The sequence below is a fragment of the Neopsephotus bourkii genome, unplaced genomic scaffold, assembly GCF_033783945.1.
Source record: "Neopsephotus bourkii isolate Nb327-2 ecotype Australia unplaced genomic scaffold, CSIRO-AGI_Nbou_v1 NB_5, whole genome shotgun sequence".
NCBI lineage: Eukaryota > Metazoa > Chordata > Aves > Psittaciformes > Psittacidae > Neopsephotus > Neopsephotus bourkii.
The window spans coordinates 941,772-967,066 of NW_026900522.1; the positions used below are offsets into that span (position 1 = coordinate 941,772).

At 49.5% G+C, this 25,295-nt stretch overlaps 1 protein-coding gene across 1 annotated transcript in view; it reads right to left on the minus strand.

Moving 5' to 3' along the window:
- MAP2K4 (mitogen-activated protein kinase kinase 4) overlaps nt 1–23,349 on the minus strand; it is a 76,033-nt gene extending 52,684 nt beyond the window's left edge. Inside the window, exon 1 of the mRNA XM_061365285.1 lies at nt 23,050–23,349. Within this exon, the coding sequence (XP_061221269.1) occupies nt 23,050–23,149 (100 nt within the window). The 5' untranslated portion in view covers nt 23,150–23,349. The remainder of the gene's footprint in view (nt 1–23,049) is intronic.
- Nucleotides 23,350–25,295: the final 1,946 nt, after the last annotated feature.

Genomic DNA, 25,295 nt, shown 5'->3' on the forward strand with positions numbered 1-25,295 from the left:
TTCCTCTGCCACACCTTGCACTTCTAAGTTCCCGGTACACACTTTCAGTTCTGATCCTAGTGCAATACAATGACCTGGAAGTATTTGCAGGGACACTGCATTTTCTAAAATACCACCTCATTATGTTACACATAAACCCCACATGAGAAACTTGTACAAGAGACAGAAGCATGAAATCCACTACCCAAAGCTTTGCATCCACCATTTTTTTGTGACAATTCAGCAGCAGATTCCATGTGCTGGGTAGCGGTGCAATGGGCATACAGCACAGGCTCACCTGGGCTGCTCCTTGTCCCCCACTCTCGGAGTGGGTCCAGGGATTTACAACGTTCACCATTCTAGTTATGTTTTACTGACACCCCTCTCCTAAGGGCAACAATACACAGTCCTGAGATTTTCCCTAACAGCAACATCTATATAAATGAGAAGAACATCTGTGTTTGAAGTGGCCCAGCAGTGAACTACAAACTCCTCTCAGAAAATCTCCTCAAAGTCTGCTCCTATACGACTATTTGCAGCTGTTACACACCGAGTTTCCTCCTGTTTTCACACTGACAGAACATGTTTTAACACAATCTATTGATTTCTATCTCCGTAGGTTCCTAAGAATAGTTTCAGTGATGTCAATCCACAACCTAGAGCTGGATTTTCTACAAATCAAACACAGAAACACAGCCTGTCCCCGGGAAGCAAACAGGATGGTTTGCTTTTGCTCAGGTGATGAACAAGGAACATGACCAGGGAGAAACAGGCATCCATGGTAAACACTCCATCCCTGGCAGTGTTCAGGGAAAGGCTGGACAGAACCTTGGGCAACACAGTTTCCGGTGAGGTGTCCCTGCCCACGGCAGAGGGTTTGGAATTAGATGATATGAAGATCCTTTCCAACCCAAACCATTCTATGATCCTGAGAAATGTCAGGAATTTCCATTCAGAAGAAGTCACATGGAAACATGAACTTTAAACAAAACAACACACTAAAACGAACTGGAAGTCCAACAAGAGTCAATGCAAGCCATCTTCTCCACTAGCCCTTCAAAAATCAACTACTTCATCTATGTGCTCTAGGTCTTCAGTTTCATCCCCAAAAAAGGCTTTTGACTGCTCCACACCCCTATATGAACTGTGGAACCTTTTTACCTTGCCCTTGTAAAATTAAAATGGGGAGGAAGGGATGTCAGGGGGCCCAATGGGTTGGATGATTTGCTTCCTTTTGGAAAGGGAACTGAATGTTTGGGGTTATCTTCTCAAGAGAAAACTATCAGGTCTTATCTCTTCCAGGGCATCTGAAAGCAAAGCTAGTACCAACTCTCACCTGAAACTTGAAACAAACACAGCAACACACATCTCTCTGCTCTTCCAACAGCTTTTACTATCCAAACTGTTAGATCTTGTCTGCTAACAAAATGCTTGCTTTGATGTAGAGACAGCAGAGGAACGTTTAGAGCTGCTGACATCCTCAGCAGGATTCACAGCTCCCCGTCTCCACCGCTGCTAGTACAGCGCTGCCTTCCCACAGGCCCTTCAAATCTACAGGATTTCAGTTGTATTTCCTTCCTTTCCAGTCTTGCTCATGGACAGACTCCAACAGCAGCACGGCTAATTTGAGAGGAAAGCAGCTTCCAGCCTTGCCCTCAAGACAAACCATTTTCCAAGAAAAAAAACTAGCCAAATTTTGGAACAAAACACAAAAAAGTTCAGCATATGGTGCAGTTGTGCTTGAGGAGTCTGAATGAAAGAAGCCTGGGAGGAATTAGTAGTTTTAAGGACAGTAACTATAGAAACTCACTTTCAAGGGTCCAAGTCTGTCCGTTACTGACATTTACTGCCATTCAAGAAAAACTGCAATTTAGTATATTCCAAGAGGCAACATCCAAATCCAAGACACCGATTCTGCAAGGCAGGAATGTACAAAATACGCTCATTTTTAGACATAACCTCATTAATATGCATATTTATACTTACTTCACCTACAGCTCCGAGAGTGCTTCCACAGTGCTACACAAGACCAGGTCAGCCAGGGCTCTGTAAGGTTACTGGCTGGTCCCTTCCTGAAACCCCTACATAGGAAAACATTTGTCCTAAACAAACTGTCAGCAGGACGTCTCACTGATGTAAGGCTGGGAGAGGACTCAGAGCTGCACAGCCGCTTCCTGCACCACCAGACACGCACCTCCATGACCTGCAATACATCATGTATGGTACATCCAGCAGCACTTGCACCAGGTTCTATAAATACCTCCACTATGATGCCTGGCTCCAGTAGGTTAGGCTTCAAGTGCAAGAAACGGCAACCAGATTAAGATTAGCTCCCTCAGGCTGGAAACTCCCAGCAGTGAAGCTGTGGCTGCCCCATGCCTGGCAGTGCTCAAGGCCAGGTTGGACACAGGGGCTTGGAGCAAGCTGCTCCAGTGGAAAGTGTCCTGCCTGTGGCAGGGGTTGGAACTGGAGGAGCTTCAAGGTCCCTTCCAATCCAAACCATTCTGTGATTTTATGACTGAGGTACTGTGACATAATCAAGTGGAGACTATGCCCAAGCATTTGGCAGAAGGAAATGGTGATGCTGCCCTGGGACATGCACTGAGACACCTGGAGCTATTCCTTACGTAAAACACGCATAAATTAAGCAAAAGGCTGTGCCAGGTACTTTTTTCATTATGAAACACCAGAGCAAGAGTTATAAAATACACTGTAGGGAGGAGAGCTGGGGAGGGGTTTGGTTGGGGGAGTTCCTATGTTTGGATTTTTTTCATTTTAGAAGTCTGTCCTCAGACCAAAAGCAAGGGGAAAAAAAATAAAAATCTGCCCTTGATGCCTTTGCTTAAGGTCAATGGAAAGGATTCAGTTTCTTTGGATAAAGCAACAAGTATGTTTCCATCATCCCTCTAGCTACCTATGCCAGAAAAGTGGCAACGTCAATCACAGCCTGCATCCCACCAGCTCTGATAAACACCACAGGCCCAGCCACCAAGAGCCCTGCAGCCATAGATGAGGAAGAAGAGCAGGAACCAGGGGACTTGGGGGGGCTTTTTCTATTTTAAGGAATAATTATTTTGGGGGAGCAACCCATTCTGCCCACATCAGTGTATTGGGTTTTTTAATTGTGAAGACCAAAAGAGACCACAAGGAGATCCTGCTGAAAGCAATAAACAGCACTGGGAGTTAGGAATTGCTGTCCTGATGCCCATTGGGAAGGATGATGAAAATCCTCAGCCACTAAGCCAGGAGCATCTCCTGACACAGCTGTTCTGTATTTCTAAGTCTAACTGCTGAGGACTCTCCTACAGAACAGGGGTTCACAGGGCAGTGCCTCACCAATGTCTCAGGCAGGATGAGCAGAGCAACTCTGGTCTCATTTAAGCAAGTTCGTCCCCAAGACACCAACAGAAACAAGGGAAGTGTCTGACTCCTCCTGCCCAGGTCTCCCCCACTTGCCCCCCGCTTTTCTCCCAAGGGCTGTCTCATGGGGGGGTTCCAGCCTTTTGCTCATCAGGCCATTTGCCACCCTTCAGGAAGGAGCACGCTGTGAAACAAGCTTCCATGTCCCCATTGCTGCCTTCCCCTTCCCCAGCTCCCTCCCTGGCCCAGTACTGCTCTTCCCCACACACACAGTGTTTTGCTCCAGATCCCTGTGGCACAGAAGGCCTCATTTCTGCCTACCCCCATTAACCCTGTGAAACCAAGTGGGAACCTTTTGAGTCTCGTCTCACCTCTGTGGAGGACACTGCCTGGGGACGTACTGCTTTTCTGCCAGTGGCTTTGGCACAGGGTCAGTCACGCAAAACCAACCTGACAGATAACTGCTCCTGATGCAGCCCTCACATGCTTTAATTCAAGAGGTAAGGACCTGCCACCCATGCCCAGCACCCTGTCACCATCCACCCCCTCCCCTTTTCGCCCATTTTCTTCCCTGGTGCTTCCATTTGAGACACAGTTTGTTCAATTTCCATAGCAGCAGCATGGACCTCACCAGAGCCACACAGCAGGTCTGATTGTCCCATCATGTGCACACATGCACTGCCTCACAAGGCAGCAGATCCTTGATGCTGCAGTGGACATACTTGACCAGCACCAGGGTCTGCCCAGCATAGCTTCACATTGGCTATGAGGACTATGCTGCTACCACAGCATAGCTTGTGTCTGAACACAAGTACTTTGATTTTCAAGGAACTGGAGAAGGAAGAATAAAGGAAAGTTAACACCACAGGCATAAAAAGGGCAAAAACCCTAAAACAACTTTAAACTTCAGTTCAAACCCTTCTTTGTGCTGAAATCCAGCAGAAACAGCCAAAGACATCAATTTCTCAGCACCAACATAACACACTTCTAAGGAGCACTCCAAGGCCTCAATAAACATACCACAGCTGCACTGTTCACATTCACAACTTTGGGGCTCCTATTTTGCTTACAAGGAAAAACGAATTAACATCTTGTGTGCTCAACAAAAGATTTGTGCTGTCTTCCGCAGCCTTCAATATGAATCAGTAACATGCTATAGTAAGAAGAGCAGCATAGGAAGGAACCCCATTTCACACTGCTGAAGCATGCCAGGCAATGATCTGTGTTTACAACAGATTTGCAGCTTTAATAGGCTGGCAGCATCAAAACTGCGCAAGAAAGACCCACGGTGATGGCACTCTTGCCCAGTGTTTTTATTTACCCACCTAAGCACCTGAAACACCAGGAGTGAACCTTGCTGCTGTGCTGGAAAGACAGAAGGCAGAGGGGACCAAACCTCTTCCATGCTCCACTGAAGGCTGAATGCAAGAATTGGTCACGGTGCTGCCACCTTCCAGAGCCCAGCAAGTGCTGGAAGTGCATTCAGGAGGCCATCAGGTGGCTGCTCCCCATTTCTGTGGGTATTCTCCTATCACAGGATCATAGAACCTCAGACTGGTTTGGGTTGGAAGGGGCCTTAAAGCTCCTCCAGCTCCCACCCCTGCCACGGGCAGGGACCCCTTCCACTGGAGCAGCTTGCTCCAAGCCCCTGTGTCCAACCTGGCCTCAAGCACTGTCAGGGATGGGGCAGCCACAGCTTCTCTGGGCACCCCTCAGATACTGGAGTCAGCCAAGAGATTTTAATGGAGACACTTTACAGCCTCACCTACCTTGGGCCCCGGTGCGGGGTCCATGGCTGCCCACTCTGCTGCAGGGACTATCCAGCACCCACCTCCATGGTGTCACCCTGAAACCAGAGGTGGGAAGCACCCACCCCATCCCCTCAGGCTGCAGATCCCCACCACAGTGCAGGTTCCAAAACCGGAAACGCTAACAAGTGTTCATTTCAAAACAACTACCATTGGGCATCCACAGTGATGCTGCAGGGTGTTTTGTTCCCTGCTCAGTCCCCATGGCAGCATCCCTGGCATAGTGCTGCACTGTCCTCTCCTGCCACCAGCAAAGCAGTTCCCATGTTTGTCCTGTACTTTCAGACACCCAACAGTCACCCAAGCTGTTTATAAAGGGTTCCCTGGTTAGCTGGTGCTCAGCTTATGGCAGCCTCACAGCCTGTCCACTCCTGCAATGGGAACACAACAAACTCCCTTAGCTAAGACCCCATTCATTACCAGTTTGCTTCATGGATGGCATCCACCATCAGATCCAGGTGCCAAGATCTGGAAAACTTATTTTGCAAACCCCTCTGATGAAAATGGTTTCCCCACTGGAAAAATAAATAAATATATATATACACTATTTATTGAGGAGGTTTTGGTTTGCAGCAGATCTCAACTGCCCCGATGCACACAGATTGCCTATGTGTGACAGATCATCCCAGCTTCAGACAGAAAACACTGCTGGGGAAGTAGCTAAAACCCTGGAGAAGCATTTACAGTCTTTTCAACGTGCCAGACGGCTGGGAGTTGGCAAAGACCGACACAAAAGCAAACCACTGTCCTCGATAAATATTAATCAACCTTCTTAAGCTGCCAGGGTTCACACAAAGCCGTGCTCCTGCTCCTCCAAGTGTGAAGTCCTGTCTCTAACTCAGTCTCACCTGCTAAGCCATGAAGAGAGCTCCAGCATCCAGACCCCAGCAGGCCACCGCTCCACATGGGCAGACGTTTTTCTTCACCTCTCTCCACAATTCAGTCACTGTCATCTCCGGGATTTACCACAAAGACCTGCACATGTAACCCCAGCCCTGCCACACAGCTCTAGCCGCTAAAGAGATCTGAAATTCCTGCTTCAAACATCAAGTTTCCTAAAGATTTGTATATCCTATGCTAATAGAAGATGTGTCAAGAATTAACACGTTTTCCAACGCTGTCCCAGGGGAGCAATTCCAACACACAGGCTTGCTCTGCACTGTGATACTGCAGCATACATCCTCTGCAGCTCTTTCAAGACAGAAAAGCATCAGTGTGAAAGGCTATAGAATTATTTGGTTTGGGTTGGAAAGGATCTTAAGGTCATCCAGTTTCACCCCCGACCACGGGCAGGGATGCCTCGCACTAGCCTCTGTTGACCAAGGCTCTGTCCAACCTGGCCTTGAACACTGCCAGGGATGGGGCAGCCACAGCTTCTCTGGGCACCCTGTGCCAGCGCCTCAGCACCCTCACAGGAAAGAACTTCTTCCTTATATGTAACCTGAACTTCCCCTGTTTCAGTTCAAACCCATCACCCCTTGTCCTATTGCTATGGACAGCAAAGGGTTTACTATGCATAATATTTAGAAGAAACATGCCTGAACACTGGTCACAAGATATACTGGGATAAAACCCCAAAGACCCAAATAGTTTAAAAACCAGTAACAATTCTGTCTCTAAATCCTGGAACTGCTGTAAAAAATACACTTTTTAAATGCAAGCTAAAAATATTGAATGCCAACGGAATGAAATGCAGAGGCACAAGATTTCTACAAGTCAGGTTTTAAAGAAAAAAAAAAACAAACAACATGCAGAGATCTGGTTTCTAATAAAGGTCTCTCCATGCTGCAGAGGGACTCCGAGTGATGTCCAAGTGATGCATCAATGACAGAGAACAGAAAGATGAATCCTACAGAGCTCCCCAACTCCCAAGGCTGCTTGGCCTCAGCACCGCCTGTGGGAACAATGGCTTGGACCCCTCCATCTGCTCTCACCTCTCATGAGGAAGCAGGATCAGAGGTGACTCATGAGATGATCCAGTGCCCATGCACCCATGCTCAAGACAGAAACTGGAGGTATTCATCTGTAAGCTGATGATCACCCTTCACTGTCACATTAAAGAACTAAGAAGTCAGATCTTCGTTCAGCAGGAGTTTTATGGGGTGCAAATGAAAGTGCTGAATCCCACCCCAGTGGTATTCCATAGAAATTCAGCAGGCAACAAATCCCCAGTGTGCCATACACAGTGATGTAGCTGTGTGGGGATGGAGCACTGCTCTTCTAGCGCAGGTAAAGCAGAGGCATGAAGCCACCTCAATGATTAGTGATGGTTTAAAAAGTCCCAATTGAGCTCTTTCTTCACTAGCACTGTGAAGAACAGAGGCTGGCGTGGAAACAGGAATACTATAGCTTGTCAGTTGGAAGGAAACACAAATTCCCAGTAGCAACCCTGATGACAAAAGCAGGATAATTCATAATAAAAAGCATAGCTTGGAATCACAGAATGGTTTGGAAGGGACCTCAGTGACCATGCAGCTCCAACCCCTGCCATGGGCAGGGACACCTTCAAGTAGCTTCCTTAGTGCCTTTTGACAGAAGTTTAAGTGAAAACCTAAAGCTAAAGAGACCCATTGCCATTCGTTCACTGACAGTCAAAGCAGCACATCACTGTTAATAATTCCCTTTTATGTTTCAATATTAACAGTGAAATCATAAAGAAAATGAATTATTTAAACTTTAGACTGTGCTGCTTTGAATACAGAACATTCCTGTCACCATCATTAGGATTATAAACCAACTTCAAGAGACAACACAGCTCAAGAGATAAGCAAGGAAATCTGCACTGGTACCTGGCAGGCAGAATGGAGATCAGGATACCTATTGGAAAGAGTATGAGCATCCTCCACCTGTTAGTACAACTACAACAGGCACTATTTAAGCATTTCTTGCCAATTATTATAACAAGCTTACTGGAACAGAACAGCTCTGTTGTGAAAGGGGTAACAAGTAACATTCCCTAAGACCAAAGAGATTGTTTTGTACCCAGGAAGTTGGAGGTTTGCACTGAATCTGCTCATAGAATCATACAATAGTTTGCCCAGGGTCACACCAGGAGTAACCCCACTTCAGACCTGGGTATGGATCTGTTGCTTGATGTAAATGACAGATCACAGAAAAGCTCCAACTCCTTAAGCAGTGAAGACAACCCACCAAAACTCCTAAGAGGCACCTATGATCTAGCAGGCTATGGTGATGCAGGTACAGCCAAGACCAGCCCCATCCCTCTCCTCCAGTGCTGACCAAGCCAATGGAGATGGGTATTACCTCTGACTTTATCCAGGACATTTACACCTGAACCAGTGCTGTCACCCCCAGACAAGCCACGAAGTCTACTAATGCCAGTTTTAAGGCTCTGAAATCATATTGACAATACCGATTAAAGGAAATAAGCAATGCTAACCACCTGACTAGCAGAAAACATGACCATCTAAAAGAAAAGGAAAAAATTCTGATGTCATTCTGCAAGGAAAGTTCCTCTTATCCCTACAAAACCAATTCAGCTTTTTGATGAGCTTATAAGTTCACTGTCTTGCCTTAAAACTCCTTCCCATTCCTTTGACCCAGCTCTGCAGGCGTCACCTCAGGTCTCTCCTCCAAGTTGAGGGGCACACGGTCACACTGCCACAATGCTCAGCTGCACCCTGCTTCTTCAAACAGGATTTGAAGTCCAAACATACTCTGAACACATTTAGGTTTTCAGAGGTGATGAATGCTGTTTGTATCTGTTCAGCTCCTCATCATATTATCATAAGCTACCTCACCAGGCATGATTCTTTTGGGGGTTATACAAGCTATTTCCCATTCTTTCAAAATCCCAGCACTAGGGGCGAGTTTCTCCGCCAAAGAAACAAGCATCAGAGTCTCACAACAAAAATTCCCCCAATCTGCTGGATTTTGAAAGTCCTCAGAGGGAAGGAAAAAAGAGCTCCACTGCTGTGCAGAGGGCAGGCGGGTTTTCAGCACAGCAGGAGCCTGAGAGTCTGCCCAGCTAATCCCCATGGCCTCATGCTGGGTAACAGAAGACTGCTGCAAAAATACCAGCCAGTAGCCCCAACAGAGATCCAGCTACCTTCTTCCCTTGCCCTCGTCCCCATTAACTCCTTCTCCCTTGGAGCCCCCAGTAAAAAGGAACACATGCACCAGCTCTGCATACAAAAGTCTGACTGCCCCCACAAAACCACTAAAGGGTCCTCCTGGCTCTTGCAAGGTGTTACAGAGCACCACAAATGTAAGTTTTCCACCCTCACATCCATCTGGAAGCAGCCTTTGGCCAGAGCAGTGCTGCCCAGCGCGTGCCTGAAGTCTCACCCCAGATAAAACCAACCTGTGATGCCTTGGTCTGAGATGCTACAATCCCTCCACTACAGCAGTGGGAAAGTGCGAGCTGCTTGACACTGACCTTGTCTCAGGGAGGCCTCATTCATCCCTGTTCGGGGCTGATCAAACACTGCACCAAAACATCTTGGTGGTGCTGCTGCTGCCCTGGGAGGTCTCCCCGGAGGAAGGGGGAACCTGGAAGTACCAGCCTGGTCCTGCTGCCCCATGCAAAGCCATCAGCAAACTCCAGAGACAAAGTGAACTCCAAAGACACCACAAAGAACCTCCCATCAATGGGAACAGAGCATCTGTTTCCCAGAAAGGATAGCAGAGGTTGGTTCCTTGCCTAGCCCAAGGCAAGCCAGGGCAGGAATACCATCACACCCTGAAACACCTCCAAGAAATGGGCATTCCGGAGAGTAGCAGCACGCATGTTGAAGATGACACATCAACAGCTACACAACTGCCATGAAACCACCACGGTTTGGCAACTAAAGAAACATCTCCAGTTAATGACTGAAATTGTCTTCTGGAAAGCAAAGAGCCCAAACTGCTTTCAAAAGAGGAGCTCAATATGCTTAAGGATGAGGCAGAAAGGAGGAACTACTGGAGACAAAATATGAAGCTTGCACGATTCGGATTATGGCTGGATGTGGTTTTGGCAACCTGATCTAATTGAAGATGTCCTGCTCATTGCAGGGGGGTTGGACCAGATGACCTTAGAAGGTCCCTTCCAACGCAAACCATTTTATGATTTCTTGGGCATCCAGCTTGCTGGTATCTGAGCAGGAAGAGAGGAATTATCCTCTAAACTGCACCCCAGTTGATTGCAGCAGTGAGAGTGTGTGTGCATAGAATTCCCTCATTCCATGTCCATTCTGGGATTATTATTAGTTCATTTTTAAAGAGATTGCCAAGGGTCTTTGTCTTCTTTGAGTGCTGACATGGACCAGAGCATACCAAACTCAGAGTCATCCAACCAACCACCATCCATGGGACTGAGGGAACTTCTAGCACATACTGGTTACCTTGTTCCACTGAAGCACTGGGCAAAATTACTTCCCAGGATCACTTGAAATTCTGTTCACAGTTGTTTCACCATCCAAAGTACTGGGAATAGCCTCCTCCTGAAGCACATCACAGTGGCAGCATTTGACCATTAACTAAGAGGAGAAACTATTGCTGTGAGCCTGCTGTGAACACAGACCCTGCTGTCACCCATGGTGAATGGGGACACGTGACTGTCATCCCATGGACCCCTCTGGATCTAATACTGACCAAGTGGGCACTTGTTCTGGCACAGGAGTCAATGCTCCTGCTGGGCTGTAAAGCAGCTGCAGCTTCTGCCAGCATGGACAAAGACAACCCAACCTCACCAGAAACCAACACTGGCTGCTCAACCTGTGTGATGCCCAAAGGGGCAGCAAGATTTTGACCCAACTGCTATTACACCTGCAGTTTGGGGCACTGCTCCACAGCATGGGCAATCAACCAGCTGAGGAACATCACCACAGAATGTTCACTGTGTTGGGTTTTGGTCTCAAAGACTCAGGACATGCCAGCACAGGATTACTGTGAGGACATAAATGCTGGGCAGGCAAAGCTTTGCTGCCAAAGTCAGAGCATTAATCAGATTTGAGAGGGAAACCCAACACAAACCTTCCCAGAAAGCTTCTATTTACTAAATGGAAATAGCATCGCGGACAGGCAGCTCCTGGCCTCAGTCCCAGGTGCTGTGAGAGCAGCAGTGCCCTGGCACAAGGCAGGGTGCAGCTCAGACCTTTGGCAGCTCAGCAATGAAACAGGTTCCCTGGTGCCAGCCCAGTCACAGGCTCCCGTTCAAGTCAGTCTTAGCTAAGACCTGTCTATATTAAAGCAAATGACCAGCCCCAGAAACACTCCATGTCTTTGCTGAAATAAACCCTGCATTCACACAGTCCTCATCTACAGCTTGGTTTTGAGGGCAGGGGAAAAAAAAATGAGAAAGAGAAGAAATAAAGGCAAGAATACTGACAAATCAGACTTGGAATTTCCAGTTCAAGTCACAGAATATCCCAAATCGCATCCCTGATGGGGAAGCCACCCGAGCCCTCCTGCACAACACATACAGCCAGACACCATTGCTGACTCAATCTTTGCCACTTCACACTTGCTGAGAAAGATCCTTCTCCCATTTCCTCAGCTGCAGCCCCCCTCAGCAGGGATGAAGCCACAGTAACAGGCCAGAGAGTAAGTTCCTGTTCTCAGCCCTGAGGATGCCCAGTGCTGATGCACAGTGGTAGAGTTTAACCTGTAGGAAGCGTATGTGGCCACAGCTCTGGTATAACCAGCTGGGAGATGAGCTCCAGGATGTTACTTCAACTCTTCTCAAAATGAAATACATTTATGAGAAACATACTTGAAAGTAGGCTTTACATCCCCAGGAGAAGGCTGGATATTCAATAATGTGTGAATGTCCCCAGCGCAGCAAGAACTCCACTACCAAGCTGCTGCCTAAAGCAGCTCATCTCCAAATCTTTACACCAACTCTTTCCAACAGGTATCCAAGCTCATTCACAGCCCCTCTGCAGAAACCTGCACACTTACTTACACCATGCAGTCACACTTTCGAGTTACAACACCTGGGCTACATCAGATCAGAAAGGGGAGAGCTGACCTCTGCTTTTCCCCAAGTCAGTAAAGATACCAGCCTTGAAAGCAGACATCCCAAACAACCCTGTTTCCACATGCTTGCTGCTCCCCCTACCTCAAGGCAAAAAGTACCTTGAAGAAGGGACAGACATCCCATGTCTATCCTCAGCTCTGGGCTGCCAGTCTTGGCCAGCCATACATGAAGTGGTTCTGTATGAGCCCCTCCTTCCTACGCTACCACCCATCCATGTTTCTGAGTGGGACAGGATGAAAGCACAGGACATCAAAGGTAGGGTGAGGTTTCCAGTGTTTGGCAGGATACCAGGTCCTGAACTGACACTGCTCAGGAGGGCAACTGGTCTTTACAGGAAAACTCAGACATGGTCCCATCACTCCCCAGAAAGAATTTCCAAATGCAGGGCTTTTATCTGAGTCCATAACCCCTCCCAGGTTAAAGCAACACAGCCATGTGTTTTTAAAGGAAACTGTTTTATCTCTGTCCACAAACCTCTTCAAAGTACAAACCCTTTGCTCTCCGCTCCAAAAGCAAAGTGATGGCTAATTCAGGGCAGAGAACCACTTCCAGAGAACTGGCTCCAAAGCAAGCCATAAACCCCTTTTGGTCCACAGAAACAAAAATAAGCCTAGAGAAAACCTGATGAAAGGAACCTCCCTTCCAGCTCAGCTCTGCTCCCCACCAGCTGCCCTCTTCATGCCACAGGGCATCTCCTGAGGCACCTCAGAAAGGTCAGATACATTATTCAAAACACAGCCTAATTCCTGGTGCTTGGACTCCCTGTTTGCTCCAGGCTCAGCCGTCTGCTTCCTGCAGGCCTGGCCCAGCCTCCAGTGCAAGGCAAACACAACAGCTTCGATTTGCAGAAGAGGAAATCAATTTAGCAGCTAATAAATACACAATTTGTGCAATATACATACTCTCCATCTCCCTTGATGCTCATACTGACGTTAATGGGTTGTACCCAGCTAAGCACAGCTATTGCACGTGTTCACCTGAACTGGCTGAGAGCAGAACCAAGAGGGAGATGGGAGCAGATGCTCGGCAATGCCACGTTGTATTTCTTCACAAACGGCAGTAGCAGAGATCCTCCCTCAGAGGGCTACCCAGGAGTCAAGGGCACACGTTTTGGAAGATGGTCTGCAGCACCACATGATGGTGCTGATGCAAATCCAGGCCAAGGTCACCTCACCCACTGGCACAAAGCTTGACAAGGAGCTCTGCTCATCCCTGGGATGTCTCCTCAAAACTTCACACACTGCAACAGGAACTGAAATAAACCCATGATACTCTGCAGAAGTCATGCTTACACCTCACACCCAGCCACGGGGAGGCACAAACGCAGCAGCTGCTTCAACTGCAGCATGTGTCCTGAGGCAACAGCCACCTAAGTAGCCCAAGAAATGTACATCGTGATACATCTTCATGATCTAAAGCCTCCCATCAAAAAGGAATCCCAGTAAAACTGTAGATGCCCAGAAGAGATGGCTTAGCCTAACTTAACTTTTCACTCTGCTTTCTTTTTAAAACACAGCCTACCCAGAACACCATCCTGAGCACTGATGCTCAGGCTGACACAAAGCTCTGTTGCTGTGGCCAAGACAAAAGCACCTCAAACACTGAGGCAGTGAAAGTTGTCAATTTCTCTCTTCCTTCCCTTATTCTTATTTCCAAATGTATTTGGCTGCCAAAGTTTATCAGTCTTCTTGTAGATCCTCTGGTTTAAAAGCCCTCCTGTCCTCTGGGTGCTTGGAGTTTACCATATTAAATCACAATCATTAGTTCTAGTCTGCCCCACTGCAGTCTTCCCTTCAACATTCAAGAAGTGTCTCAGGAAAAAGACCTATCCAGTCAGAAACAGTTACTGTGAAGGCAAAACACTGGCATTAAAGGCAGGCAGGAAGTTCATTAGCTGCAATATGGTGCTCTTCAAACTTGCAAGGGTACTGCACACCAGAGCACAGATTTCTTACACTTGTGGGTTGTCAGTGCAGTGCAACTGGGGAAATTTGCTTGATTCCTGACAAGTAAAAACATACACACCCCAAAAAAATCCCCCAAAACACAGAAAAACAGGAGCCAAATGACCAAACCAAGCCCACTGTCCACACCATTGATGGATGAAGGCAACCCGAACTTCATCAGCTCAGCTGCCATAGAGCAATCAATACTGGCTGCTAAACCCACATGATCCCCAATGGGACAGCAAGATTTTGATCCCACTGCTATTACACTTGCAGTTTGGTGCACTGCTCCACAGTGTGGGCAATCAACCACCTGAGGAACATCATCACAGAATGGTCACTGTGTTGGGTTTGGGTCTCAAAGATTCAGGACATGCCAGCACAGGATTACTGTGAGGACATAAATGAGCAGTCAGTCAGAGCATTAATCACGTTTGAGAGGGAAACACTGCACCCACGAAGGACAGTGCTGGGGAGGCTGGAGAATGGTTCTGGCAGCAGCAGCTCCTCAGTGAGTCAGAAGCATCAGGCTGTTGGCTGGACATCACACACACTTTTGCCCTGCCAGCAGCACCAGGATAATAGAATCAGCCAGGTCAGAAAAGACCTTCAAGTCCTCCCTTTACCCCAGTATTGCCAAATCCACCACTAACCATCTTAGCTATGAGCACTGCCTGGCTTTCAACACTGTATCAGCACCCAACAGAGCTTGCAATGGGACCTGCTCCCCAACGAAAGCAACCAATTCTCACAGCTTAGTGGGCATGGGATTTGGGATCAGCATACACCCAGTGTCACACCATGCCTGTACTGCACAAGTGAGGGATGAAGTCAAGCCACCATGCTCTCTTCTTGCCACTCCCTGCAGCATCATCCTGCCTCTCAGGGGAGCTCTCAAAATGGGACCAGTCACCAGGCAAAGAAAGGTACCAGCACAGCCTCAACAAGGGAGATACCCACTGGGTGACCTGGCTGAGGAGCTCTAGATGTTAAAGATGCACATATGTGAATGGTACATCCACACCAGCACCTGCAGTCAATACAAAGCTTATAACACAGGAATACCCCCTCAAGGGGCTGCCATACATGGTACCTCCTGCAGTGACACTTCTCCAAGTTGCTTACATACAGTTTCTATACACGTTCATCTAGCTAACCTTGGCAAAAGATCTGTAACAGAGAGAGCTTGTCCAGCAATTTGGCAATGGTACAAGGAGGTGGGGTGGGGATAAAAGTGGGTGCAGACTCACTGCAAAAATTACTGTGTCTTGTTCAGACAACCAGAAGAACCCCCAGGTAAAAATCAAAGAGGGCTTCAAGGCTGCACAAATCCCTCCTGCAACCCCATCCCAGGAGAACAGGATGAAACACTCCCTCCTTGCAGTTGCATGCTTTGTGGACAATGTCTTAACCCCGAGGCACCTCCAAAACAATGTAGGGCACTTAGCTCCTGATAATCAACTATTCTGATCTTTGAACATCCACCTTAAACATCCCAGCCCATTGCCTACTGAGAGGTGTAAGCCTCACAGCTTTTGTTTCAGCCACCCCCAAACAGAAGTGCCATTATCACTTACAAGTGGAATGTGCATATGGGGGGGATTCATTAGCTATTCCACTGCCAAAGCCTAGAAGAGACACAATATTCAAGTTATCTCCTAGCTGAAGAAACAGGGGTGAAGTGTCTCTCTAGGGATTTACCATGAGTTAACTACTGCACATTAGTTAATCCAGCTACAACAACAGACCTTTTTAAAAGGAAGAAATCTTTCAGTGCTGGAAAGGCGCTGCACCATCATTCACCCACTGTTCATACCTTTCTTCTGCAATCAGACAATCCTGAAATATATAAAGGGATATGAGGATCTAGAAGACAAACCAAAGCCCTCTACAGGGAATGCCTGCAGACTTCAGTAATACAGAATCATAGAACAGTTTGGGTTGGAAACTCATCCAGTTCCAACCCCTGCCATGGGCAGGGACCCCTTCCACTAGAGCAGTTTGCTCCAAGCCCTTGTGTTCAACCTGGCCTTGAACACTGCCAGGGATGGGGCAGCCACAGCTTCTCTGGGCACCCTGTGCCAGCACCTCAACACCCTCACAGGGAAGAGCTTTTGTCTTAGATCTAACCTAAATCTCCCATTTCAGTTTGAAACCATCACCCTTGTCCTATCGCTACAGTCCCTGATGAAGAATCCCCCTCTGCATTCTTATATACCCCTTCAGACACTGGAGCTGCTCTGAAGTCCCCACGCAGCTTCTCTTCTCCAGGCTGAACAGCCCCAATGTTCTCAGCCTGTCTGCATATGGGAGGTGCTCCAGCCCCTGACCATTCTCTTGATATGGCACAGGATTTGCTTTACTGAAGAACTTGGCCAAGTAAGCAGCACAGTGACTGCACAGGGACTGCAACTCGTAACAGACACCAACCAAACTGATACATATAAAACAAAACAAATCAGTTTATTAATGCAGGAACTACTGGACCTACTGACTTAAAGACACAGCTTCCCCTGAACTGGCGTCTTTACAGGGACTGGCTTTCTCATTGTAAAAGATGTTACAGACCAGCCATAGATTATAAGGATCAACACAAGAATCCCCAAAACATTTGTTCATACAACACAATCCATTGCAAACAAGGTACATAAAACCTGGGAACATAACCAGCACCTTTGAAAAGCTGGTCCAGATCCGTGTGCTCCAGCCTTTGAGAGGATGCCAGAAGCACCACATCCATTCACGGATTTTTGTACCTTCTTTATAAACATCACTTCAGTGAAACTTGGTTGGACATCGGCAGGGCAGAGCAGTGCACAAACACTCCACACAGCTTCTTGCTTTCATGCAGTTTTTCTTTCCAGACCCCTCCTATAGGGAAGCAGATCTCAAGCTTTACTTTCAACACACAAACTCTGTTACCAAACCTGTATCCAACAGATGTGACTGCAAAGGCAGCAATCACATCCCAGCCGTATGATGCTAACAAGGTGTTTACATGTATTGGCTACATGCAGCGCTTGCTGTGGTTACACAAGACTCCTTTAAGTAATGTTTCACTGAATACACACCTACGAATAGACGGGACTAGGGGTGGTGGATTTAAACTGAAAAAGGAGATTCAGGACAGACACAAGGAAGAAACTCTTTACAGTAAGGGTGGTAAAACACTGGCACCGGTTGCCCAAAGAGGTGGTGGATGCACCACCTCCGGAGACATTCAAGGCCAAGCTGGTTGTGGTTCTTGGCAATCTGATCTAGTTGAAGATGTCCCTGCTCATTGCAGGGGGGTTGGACTAGATGAGGTTTGAAGGTCCCTTCCAAACCAAACTATCCAGTAATTCTATATTAAGAATGTCAATTGATTACAACTAAACCAAAATGGAGAGCTGAAGTGCAAAATCATATACCTACAGTCCTACATGCTTAAGTGGACTCAAACACAGAGCAGATATGGTCACCCATATCACTGTACAGACACCATATAGGAATAAACCGGTCAGCATGAACAAACTGAAATACACTGCTTTGCTTATCACCCAACTATCTTTACTTTCCATTATAAATGCAAACACGTCCAAGTAGCCATGCAGCCATCGTGACAGACCTGGAAGTGTCAGCTTGCACCAGCGCATGGTGACATGGCCACTGTCATGAAGTCACTTTCTGACTGTACCCAACCAGCGCCCATGTGCCGGAGAGACAACTCACTGTGCCTGCATTCGAGTAAGAGCAGGTCATTAATACAGTGGCAAACAGTTCTTTTACCAACTATTGAGGACAAGGATTAATTAATTCTCCCCTCTTGTCCTTTCTTTTATTTTCTCATTCTTTTATGTCTTAACTGTTTTCTTATCTACATCATATGTCTCATTTTACTTGGCCACTCATACACTGGTTCATACCCAATCTGCTGCTTGCTTACTGTTCCCTTTGCTTCACAACCTTTCCACCTCCTCACTATCTCATTTCAAAATATCCTCTTTGAGGTTCCCTGAGCAAACTGCCACATTTACTGGGGCTCTTCTTACTTTCCCCACCTGTTCTGCCCCTCTGCTACCAGATGAGTCCACACACCAGCCTTTTGATAGTGCCCACACCGTGATCCAGCACATCCAACATCTCAGCATCAAGGCATCAACATTCCTCTCCTCCTGCTGGGCCTGGATCAAGAAACACCTTCAGCAGTGGGGAGAAGAACGGCTTCAGCCACTGCCTGCATTCACAAAGGCAGCAACACAAAAGAGGATGAGGATACAGGACTCACAATATCTCTTACTGAACCTCTGTACTAGCCACAGTGATGCCCATAAATGGTTTCAAATAATATTCAGCTTTTTACAGTGATGGCTGAAGTAACTATGATTACCCCAAAGGCACAATGTGGATTACACCCTGACACCAAATTCATCTGACCACAATGACTGACAAAGTCCACCACAGTGTTTGTCAATTCTGTCCTCTGCCCAACACAAACAATTTCTGACCTCTCAAAGAGCCTCCCAGCAGCTCTTGTCCACTGGGCAGAGAAAGGAACAGAGCAGAAGTTGCTCATACATAGGCAGAAATGCACCTCCCTGCTCCAGTAAGCCACCAATGCACAAATGGCATCCAATGGCAAGAGCATCTCCTGATGCACTCGGAGACCCTTTGGGCAACTCTCCCCTCAGGTTCCTTGCCATATCCACTGAGGACTCTCTAACCAGATATGGACCTTCTCTGATTTTTGCTGAAAACAAAAAGGTATTATGGCTGCAGTGGGGTAGAAAGGGCAAAGACCTCAATGCAGAGAGTAGACAGGACCACACATGTGAACGGAACCGGGAATCCCAAATTCCAGCTGAACAGGATGGGATTTCCCACATCTGATCCATCATGTACACTCTGAAAGACACCCACAGTAATACGCTCTGCTACAGAAAGACAGCAGAGCACAGCAAGCAACAAGTACCTCACCAAGTGATCTTACCCCTCTGCTCTGCTGTCATGAGACCCCACTTGGAGTACTGTGTACAGCTCTGGTGTGCTCAACACAAGGACATGGAGCTGTTGGAGCAAGTCCAGAGGAGGCCACAAGGATGATCAGGGGCTGGAGCACCTCCTGCATGGAGCCAGGCTGAGAACACTGGGGCTCTTCAGCCTGGAGAAGCTGGGTGGAGACCTCAAGAGAAGCTTCCAGTGTCTGAAGGGTCTTACAAGGATGCTGGAGAGGGACCTTCCTCAGGGACTGTAGTGATAGGACAAAAGGGGATGGTTTCAAACTTAAACACAGGAAATTCAAGTTAGATATAAGACAGAAGTTCTTCACTGTGAGGGTGGTGAGGTGCTGGCACAGGGTGCCCAAAGAAGTGGTAAATTCTCTATCCCTGGCAGAATTCAAGTCCAAGCTGGACAGAGTCTTGGGTGACATGGTCAAGTGTGAGGCGTCCCTGCTCATGGCAGAGGGGTTGGAACTGCATGATCTTAAGGTCCTTTCCAACCCAAACCATTCTATGATTCTATGAAGTACCAGCTGCCTCCAGTCTTCCTGAATGCTGGATGCAGGAGCTTAATCTTTAAAGGCCAGTTAAAAGCAGTTTCAGCTCCTGCTTGGCACTAGAGGTAGGATGACTGACTCCACAGGTTGCAATTACAATCGAAATTCTTCCTATGTCATGGAACTCATTCCTTGTCTAGATTCCACACCACCATCCTTCAAACAATGGCAGCAGATTCCACACCACCATCGTTCAAACAATGCCAGCAGTAAAGACAATCACTTATTTTGGCTATGAGAGAAATGCAAACCTGCTCCAATTACAGTTTGGGTGTTGGTTTCTTTTAAATCACTGTCCAAGTGGGATATCCTGCTTCCTACAGAACCTCCTTTTTCTCCACAAAACACCCAGCAGGCTACACATGCAGGACTACTCCAGCATTACACATAACTAAGGACAACAGCTCTTCACAGCAGCAAGCCCCAGCACCCAGAAAACAAACAGGAATTTCAAAGATCATAAACTAGAACCTATTTCCAACACTGAGAACTGCAGCTCTGTGTTGTCTCTAAGCTGGTGACTGCCTTGAATATGGCACCATCAACCAGCCCAGGGGGTGTCTGGGAAGAAAGTAAGGTCCCAGGTTCATGGGCATGAACTGCTGGTGCAGTTAGCCAGGATCATGTAGCTGGGGCATGCAGAACACTAACAGTGTGAAGTCTGAAGCAACCCCTTGCTTGACTACAAGGCTTGAGGACCACAGCTACACAGGAAGCCCAGCATGAGGACAGCGAGGTGGCCCTTCATCTCAGCACTGTCACCTCAAGGGGCATCAAAAACACTGCAGAATATCAAATTTAAAACAAAACAGGGTGGCCTGCCGAGACCTCTTTGATGTGCAGCCCTAGCTCCAGACATCAGCATGGTGGGCCTCAATTTTCATGAAGACTTCTCCCCTGTACCACCACCTCTAGCCTCCTTTCTCTCTTCAGCCCCTGCCAAACTCTCCAACAGCAGATACCCCTTATGAAACCATTGGCCCTCATACTGAAACAGAAACCCCAGAGAGAGGCTCTCACCCCAGCCTGCCCAAGAACATGCCCGATGGGTATTCTCCAGAAGCAATGGATGGTTGTTCAGAGGAGCACTGCCTCAGGCCCTTGTGGTGGGCACAGGCCAAACCTGTAGGAGATAGTCCATCCTCTCCCTGTCCCACCACCTCCCTTGCAGCAGCAGCTGCACAAGCCAGGTCAGAGGCTGCTTCTGGCTGAAAATTAACAGAGTAAAACTTCAGGTGGGTTTTTTCTTCTGATTACTTGTTTCCAGCTTAATGACTTCCCTGCCCCACCTCAGCAGTGTTTAAGCCAATTCAACCCAGACTGAAACAGCCCTACTTTCCTCCCCACCCCGCAATGCATTCCCACACATCCCTCGCCCCAGCTCCTGCCCAACCCCACCACAAGCAAGCATTGGGCATCCGAGCTGTGGAACGTTCACCACTCTGCATGGGTTTGCTCTGCAGCAGCTCAGCTTGACTTGGCCTCAGCAGGGAGCTACAGGACACATGCTGGGAGACACAGCAGGGAACAAGGCCATGGCACCTCAGCACAGGGGTTATGTGGCACCAGAGGGATCCTGGCAGAGGACTTTCCTCCTGGGATGGAGCTTCTTGCTGCTCCAGAACTTGCTTCACCAACCTGTTACTCCCAAGCCCACAAAGATTCTACATTCAGCTTCTCCCCCAGCATCTGAACAAAAACCACTCCAACACCAGCTTCCACCACAAACACCTGGATATCACCAACCTGGCCCTGCTGTCTTGAATTCATATTTAAATAGGCACTTTAAACCAACAACTGCCCTTCCTCCGACCGACCAGGGATGCAGATGATGCACTATCACCAGCTCTAGAGTCAGGGTGCAAACACAACTCTCAGCCCTGAGGACATGCAGGATTCAGGGGAACATCTCACAGACAGGAAAAACGGGGGTCAGGTGAAAATACACGGAGCAACACAGAGGACTGTAAGTGCACTACAGCAAGGCAATGGCTTGTTTTACCACAACAACTCTAATATACCATGGTCAAGTGTTTTTACTCCACGCACTTAATTTACAAGGTTTGGGATTCAGGTTTTCCAAAGCTGTGAACACAGATACCATCACCTTTCCCAGGCTCAGCAGGGAGGTACCTGCTCCTCCATCCAGCAAGCACAAGAGCTTCACACAAGGGATGCTGCAACCAGCAAAAACGCACCTTTTTATTCCAACCACACTAAACTCTTCATTTTGTACCATCACCTCTCTGCCCAAACAGGTGCCATCAGTCTCGGTGCCTTCTGTCCTAGCAGAACTACAGCAAACAATTGTGACCAACATTGTCTGCTTTGAGTGCGACCTTTCCTTCTATTAAAAAAGTAAGAAACTACCCCAAACAAGGCAAACAGCTCGAGTATTACCATCCCCATACTAAATTAATGAAAAATAAATAAAACCCCAGCACTACATCACCTCGCCCTAACAATGCCTAAAACGTTGCTCAAGCAGAAGGGATTTTCCAATAGTCCAAAGCAAAACTCAAATACGTTTGCTATAGCCTTTCTAAAAAATAAACACCCACCGTTTTTGCAAGACGGCTCCAGGATCAACAAGTGCAGACGGGAACCCGGCAACACGACCCTGCTCTAGCACTGTAAATTTCCATCACAAGGAAACCAGACCGAAGCAGAAGTTCACTGCTGAACGGCCCTTACCACACACCTGCCTTAGGAAGCACAGGTAAGCGCAGGGACCTGGGGCCGGTGCTGAGCCATCCTGCCGCCGGCCGAGCGGCCGCAAACCCTGGCCCCGGGCCCGGCCACAACACCGCGGGGCTCCCGGCGAGGGGACGGGGCCTGCGCGGGTCACCCCGGAGAGGCCGCAAAACCGTCCCCGGCTGGAGAAAGCCAGAGCCGCGTCCCGCCGGCCTTTGTCCCGCCCCGCAGTTCCCTCCTGCCGCACGGGGAAGCGGGACCCCGGCCACGGGCAGTGGTTCGGGACCCGTCCACCCACCAGCAGCCCCAGGCGCGGAGCCGGGGCCGCCCTGCCTCCCGGGGAGCCGCCGAGCGAGGCCGGGCGCTGGGGGAGGCGGCAGCCGCAGGGAGCAGCGGGGCAGGCCCAGAGCGGAGCCTGCCGGGGCCGGACCGATCCTCACACACACCCCCCTGGGGCACCTCAGCTCCGCGCCGAGGGGCAGCGCCGCTCCGGACGGCGGCACGGCCGCGCCCGAAGGGGTCCCCAGAGCCGCGGCCCGCCCAGGCCGGGGCCCAGCGGCCCACCCTCCATCCCAGCCCGGGTCAGCGCCCGCCCGGCGGCTCCGCGCTCGGCCCGGGCAGAGCGAAACCTGCGGGGGGCACCGCGCTCCACGGGCCCAGCCCGGCCCGCCGAGGCCTAGAACGGGGCGCGCCGCCCGGCCCGGAAGCGACGGCCGGGCCGCGGCCTAGCGCGGGGTTGCTTACCCTGCATGCTGCTAGCGGCGGCGTGCGCCTGCGGCCCGCCCGGGCCCGGCCCGCTCCCGCCGCCGGCGCCGGAGCCGCTGCTGGGGCTGGGAGTCGCCATTGTGTGCGCGGAGAGGGAGCAGCGCGGCGGCTGCAATGCAGCAGGGACCCTCCCAGGCAGGACACCTAGAGCCCCGCCGCCGTATAGCAGCCGCCGCCGCCGCAGCCGCCCCGTCCGCCCCCGGGCTGGGGCCGCTGCTTAACCCCTCCCAGGCGGGGCGACCGCAGCCCCGGCGCCTTGCGGCAGCCGCTGCGGCGGGGCGGGAGCAGCGCTGCCTCCCTCCGGCCCCGGGAGCTGCGTGTCCCTGGTGGCTCCGGCCCCACTCGCTCCCGCTCCCCCCGGCCGGAGCGGCATCGCCCGCTCGCTTCGCCCTCAGCCCCTCCAGGGAGCGCTGCGTCGTGAGGGCCCCACCGCCGCGGCGTGTGCCACACGTTCGGCCCCGGCAGCCCCTTGAGGGCCGCGCCTGGGCCCAGGAGTTTCACCGGAATTCTCATCTTCCCCTGCGGCTTTTCCTCGCTCACAAGCAGCTACTTCTCCTGTCTTCCCGCAGACCTCTTCCCTGGCCACTACAGGGTATAACTGCACCCTGTGTTTGCCAACATATCCGGGGAAACGTCCCCTTTCTGCCACAGTCTCTGCATTTTCTTTCCTCCCTTAGCTGCTGCTCTTCATTCTAGAGCATTGTTTCTGATCCTACCCCTGACTCCAGACAAGCTGACAAACTTACAGCCTTTAGTGCTAGGGACAGCACGTGCCAGGAATCAGAGCTGTGAAATGGGTCCCACAGAGACCCGGCCTCTCTCTGTAACCCCTGCATTAACTTGGGAAAGTCCCTTTACCTACAGGAGCCCTCATTTCCTCACCTGTGACAGAAATAACACTGACCTCCTTTATGGTTGAGACCCACTGCGAGAAGAGCTGGACAACCAAGGGCTAAGCATACTTTTCCTGTTCCTCTGCTGTCCAGGCTTCTCTGTGCTTCTCATGAAGGTGGCGATAGAGCAGAGTCCTCACTGTGCACTGGATGTGCCTCCAGAAACTGCCAACCATTACCCTTTGTGCAAGTGCAAATGCAAGGGGGAAAAGAGATCAGGGCAGGAGCTGCCTCCCCTTCTGGTCTTCCTTTTTATTTCTTTCTCTTCCATCTCAGCTCCCATTTGGACCTTAGCTTCATGGTAAGGCCTCTTTCATCTTGTGCTTTGAGTTTCGGAATGCATCTTCTCTCATCCTAGAGTCTTGTTTCCCTGCTCAGCTGCCCATGGGGTCAAGAGGATGGGCTGACACCCAAGAGGAGCCCAGCCTTCTGCCTGGGCCCTGCTCTCCTGTGAATACCTCACGCTCTGCAGAGCTCTCCTTTGTCAGGAGGTGGGAGAAGGAAGCAGACCTGGTCCTGACCATCTCCCTCTTTCTGCTCTATCCTCCCAACTCCTGCTAGTCCAGCAAAGCCTTCTTCCTCCCTGCCAGGGATGTAGCTTTCCTTTGTCTCAGGTAACACCATCACTTCCTCATGTGGTCAGGCCAAAACCCCAGTAACCCATTTGCTATGCTTGAACTTAGGCTGCTACTGTAAGCCAGGCTCCCACCCTGTTCTGTGCTCCCTCTGGGGATGTTGCTGACTCTTTCCAAGCTCTGTACAGTCTGTCCCCTCCATTGCTTTGGTTGCAGAGGAAGGGAAGCACTTGCACACAGAGCTTCCCACAAGAGCAGTCCTTCCTTAATGTGGTTTGTGTGGGCGCCGTGGGGAGTAACCATCAGTGCCAGCACCTGGAACCAACCACAGACCCCACAGCACATGCACATATATCAAGGTGAAGGTGTGCCATTAATCTCTCCTCCCATATTCCCATCTGGGACACATCCCCACCTAGCTCAAAGCCAGATTCACAACCCTGTATCTTTACCTACCTAATGTCAGGGAGCACCACGAGTGGCTGCTCTGCAAGGAGGGAATCGCAGGAGTGGAGCATAGCGCAGTGGCCTCAGCAGCAAGGCGAGCAGGGCAGGTCCCATGGCTGTAACCAGGCAAATTTACTGCAATGAGGTAGGTCTGAGGTTAAGTCGGGTGCCCAGGTCAGGGTCTGGCTCACGCCCCAGGACACAGCACACTGTAATGTAGCTTAAGTAGGAGACAAAGGAAAAACTTTGGCTGAAAACAGCTCCCAGGAGACGGAGGGAAGGGTTGTTCTTATGCACACCCCTCACACTT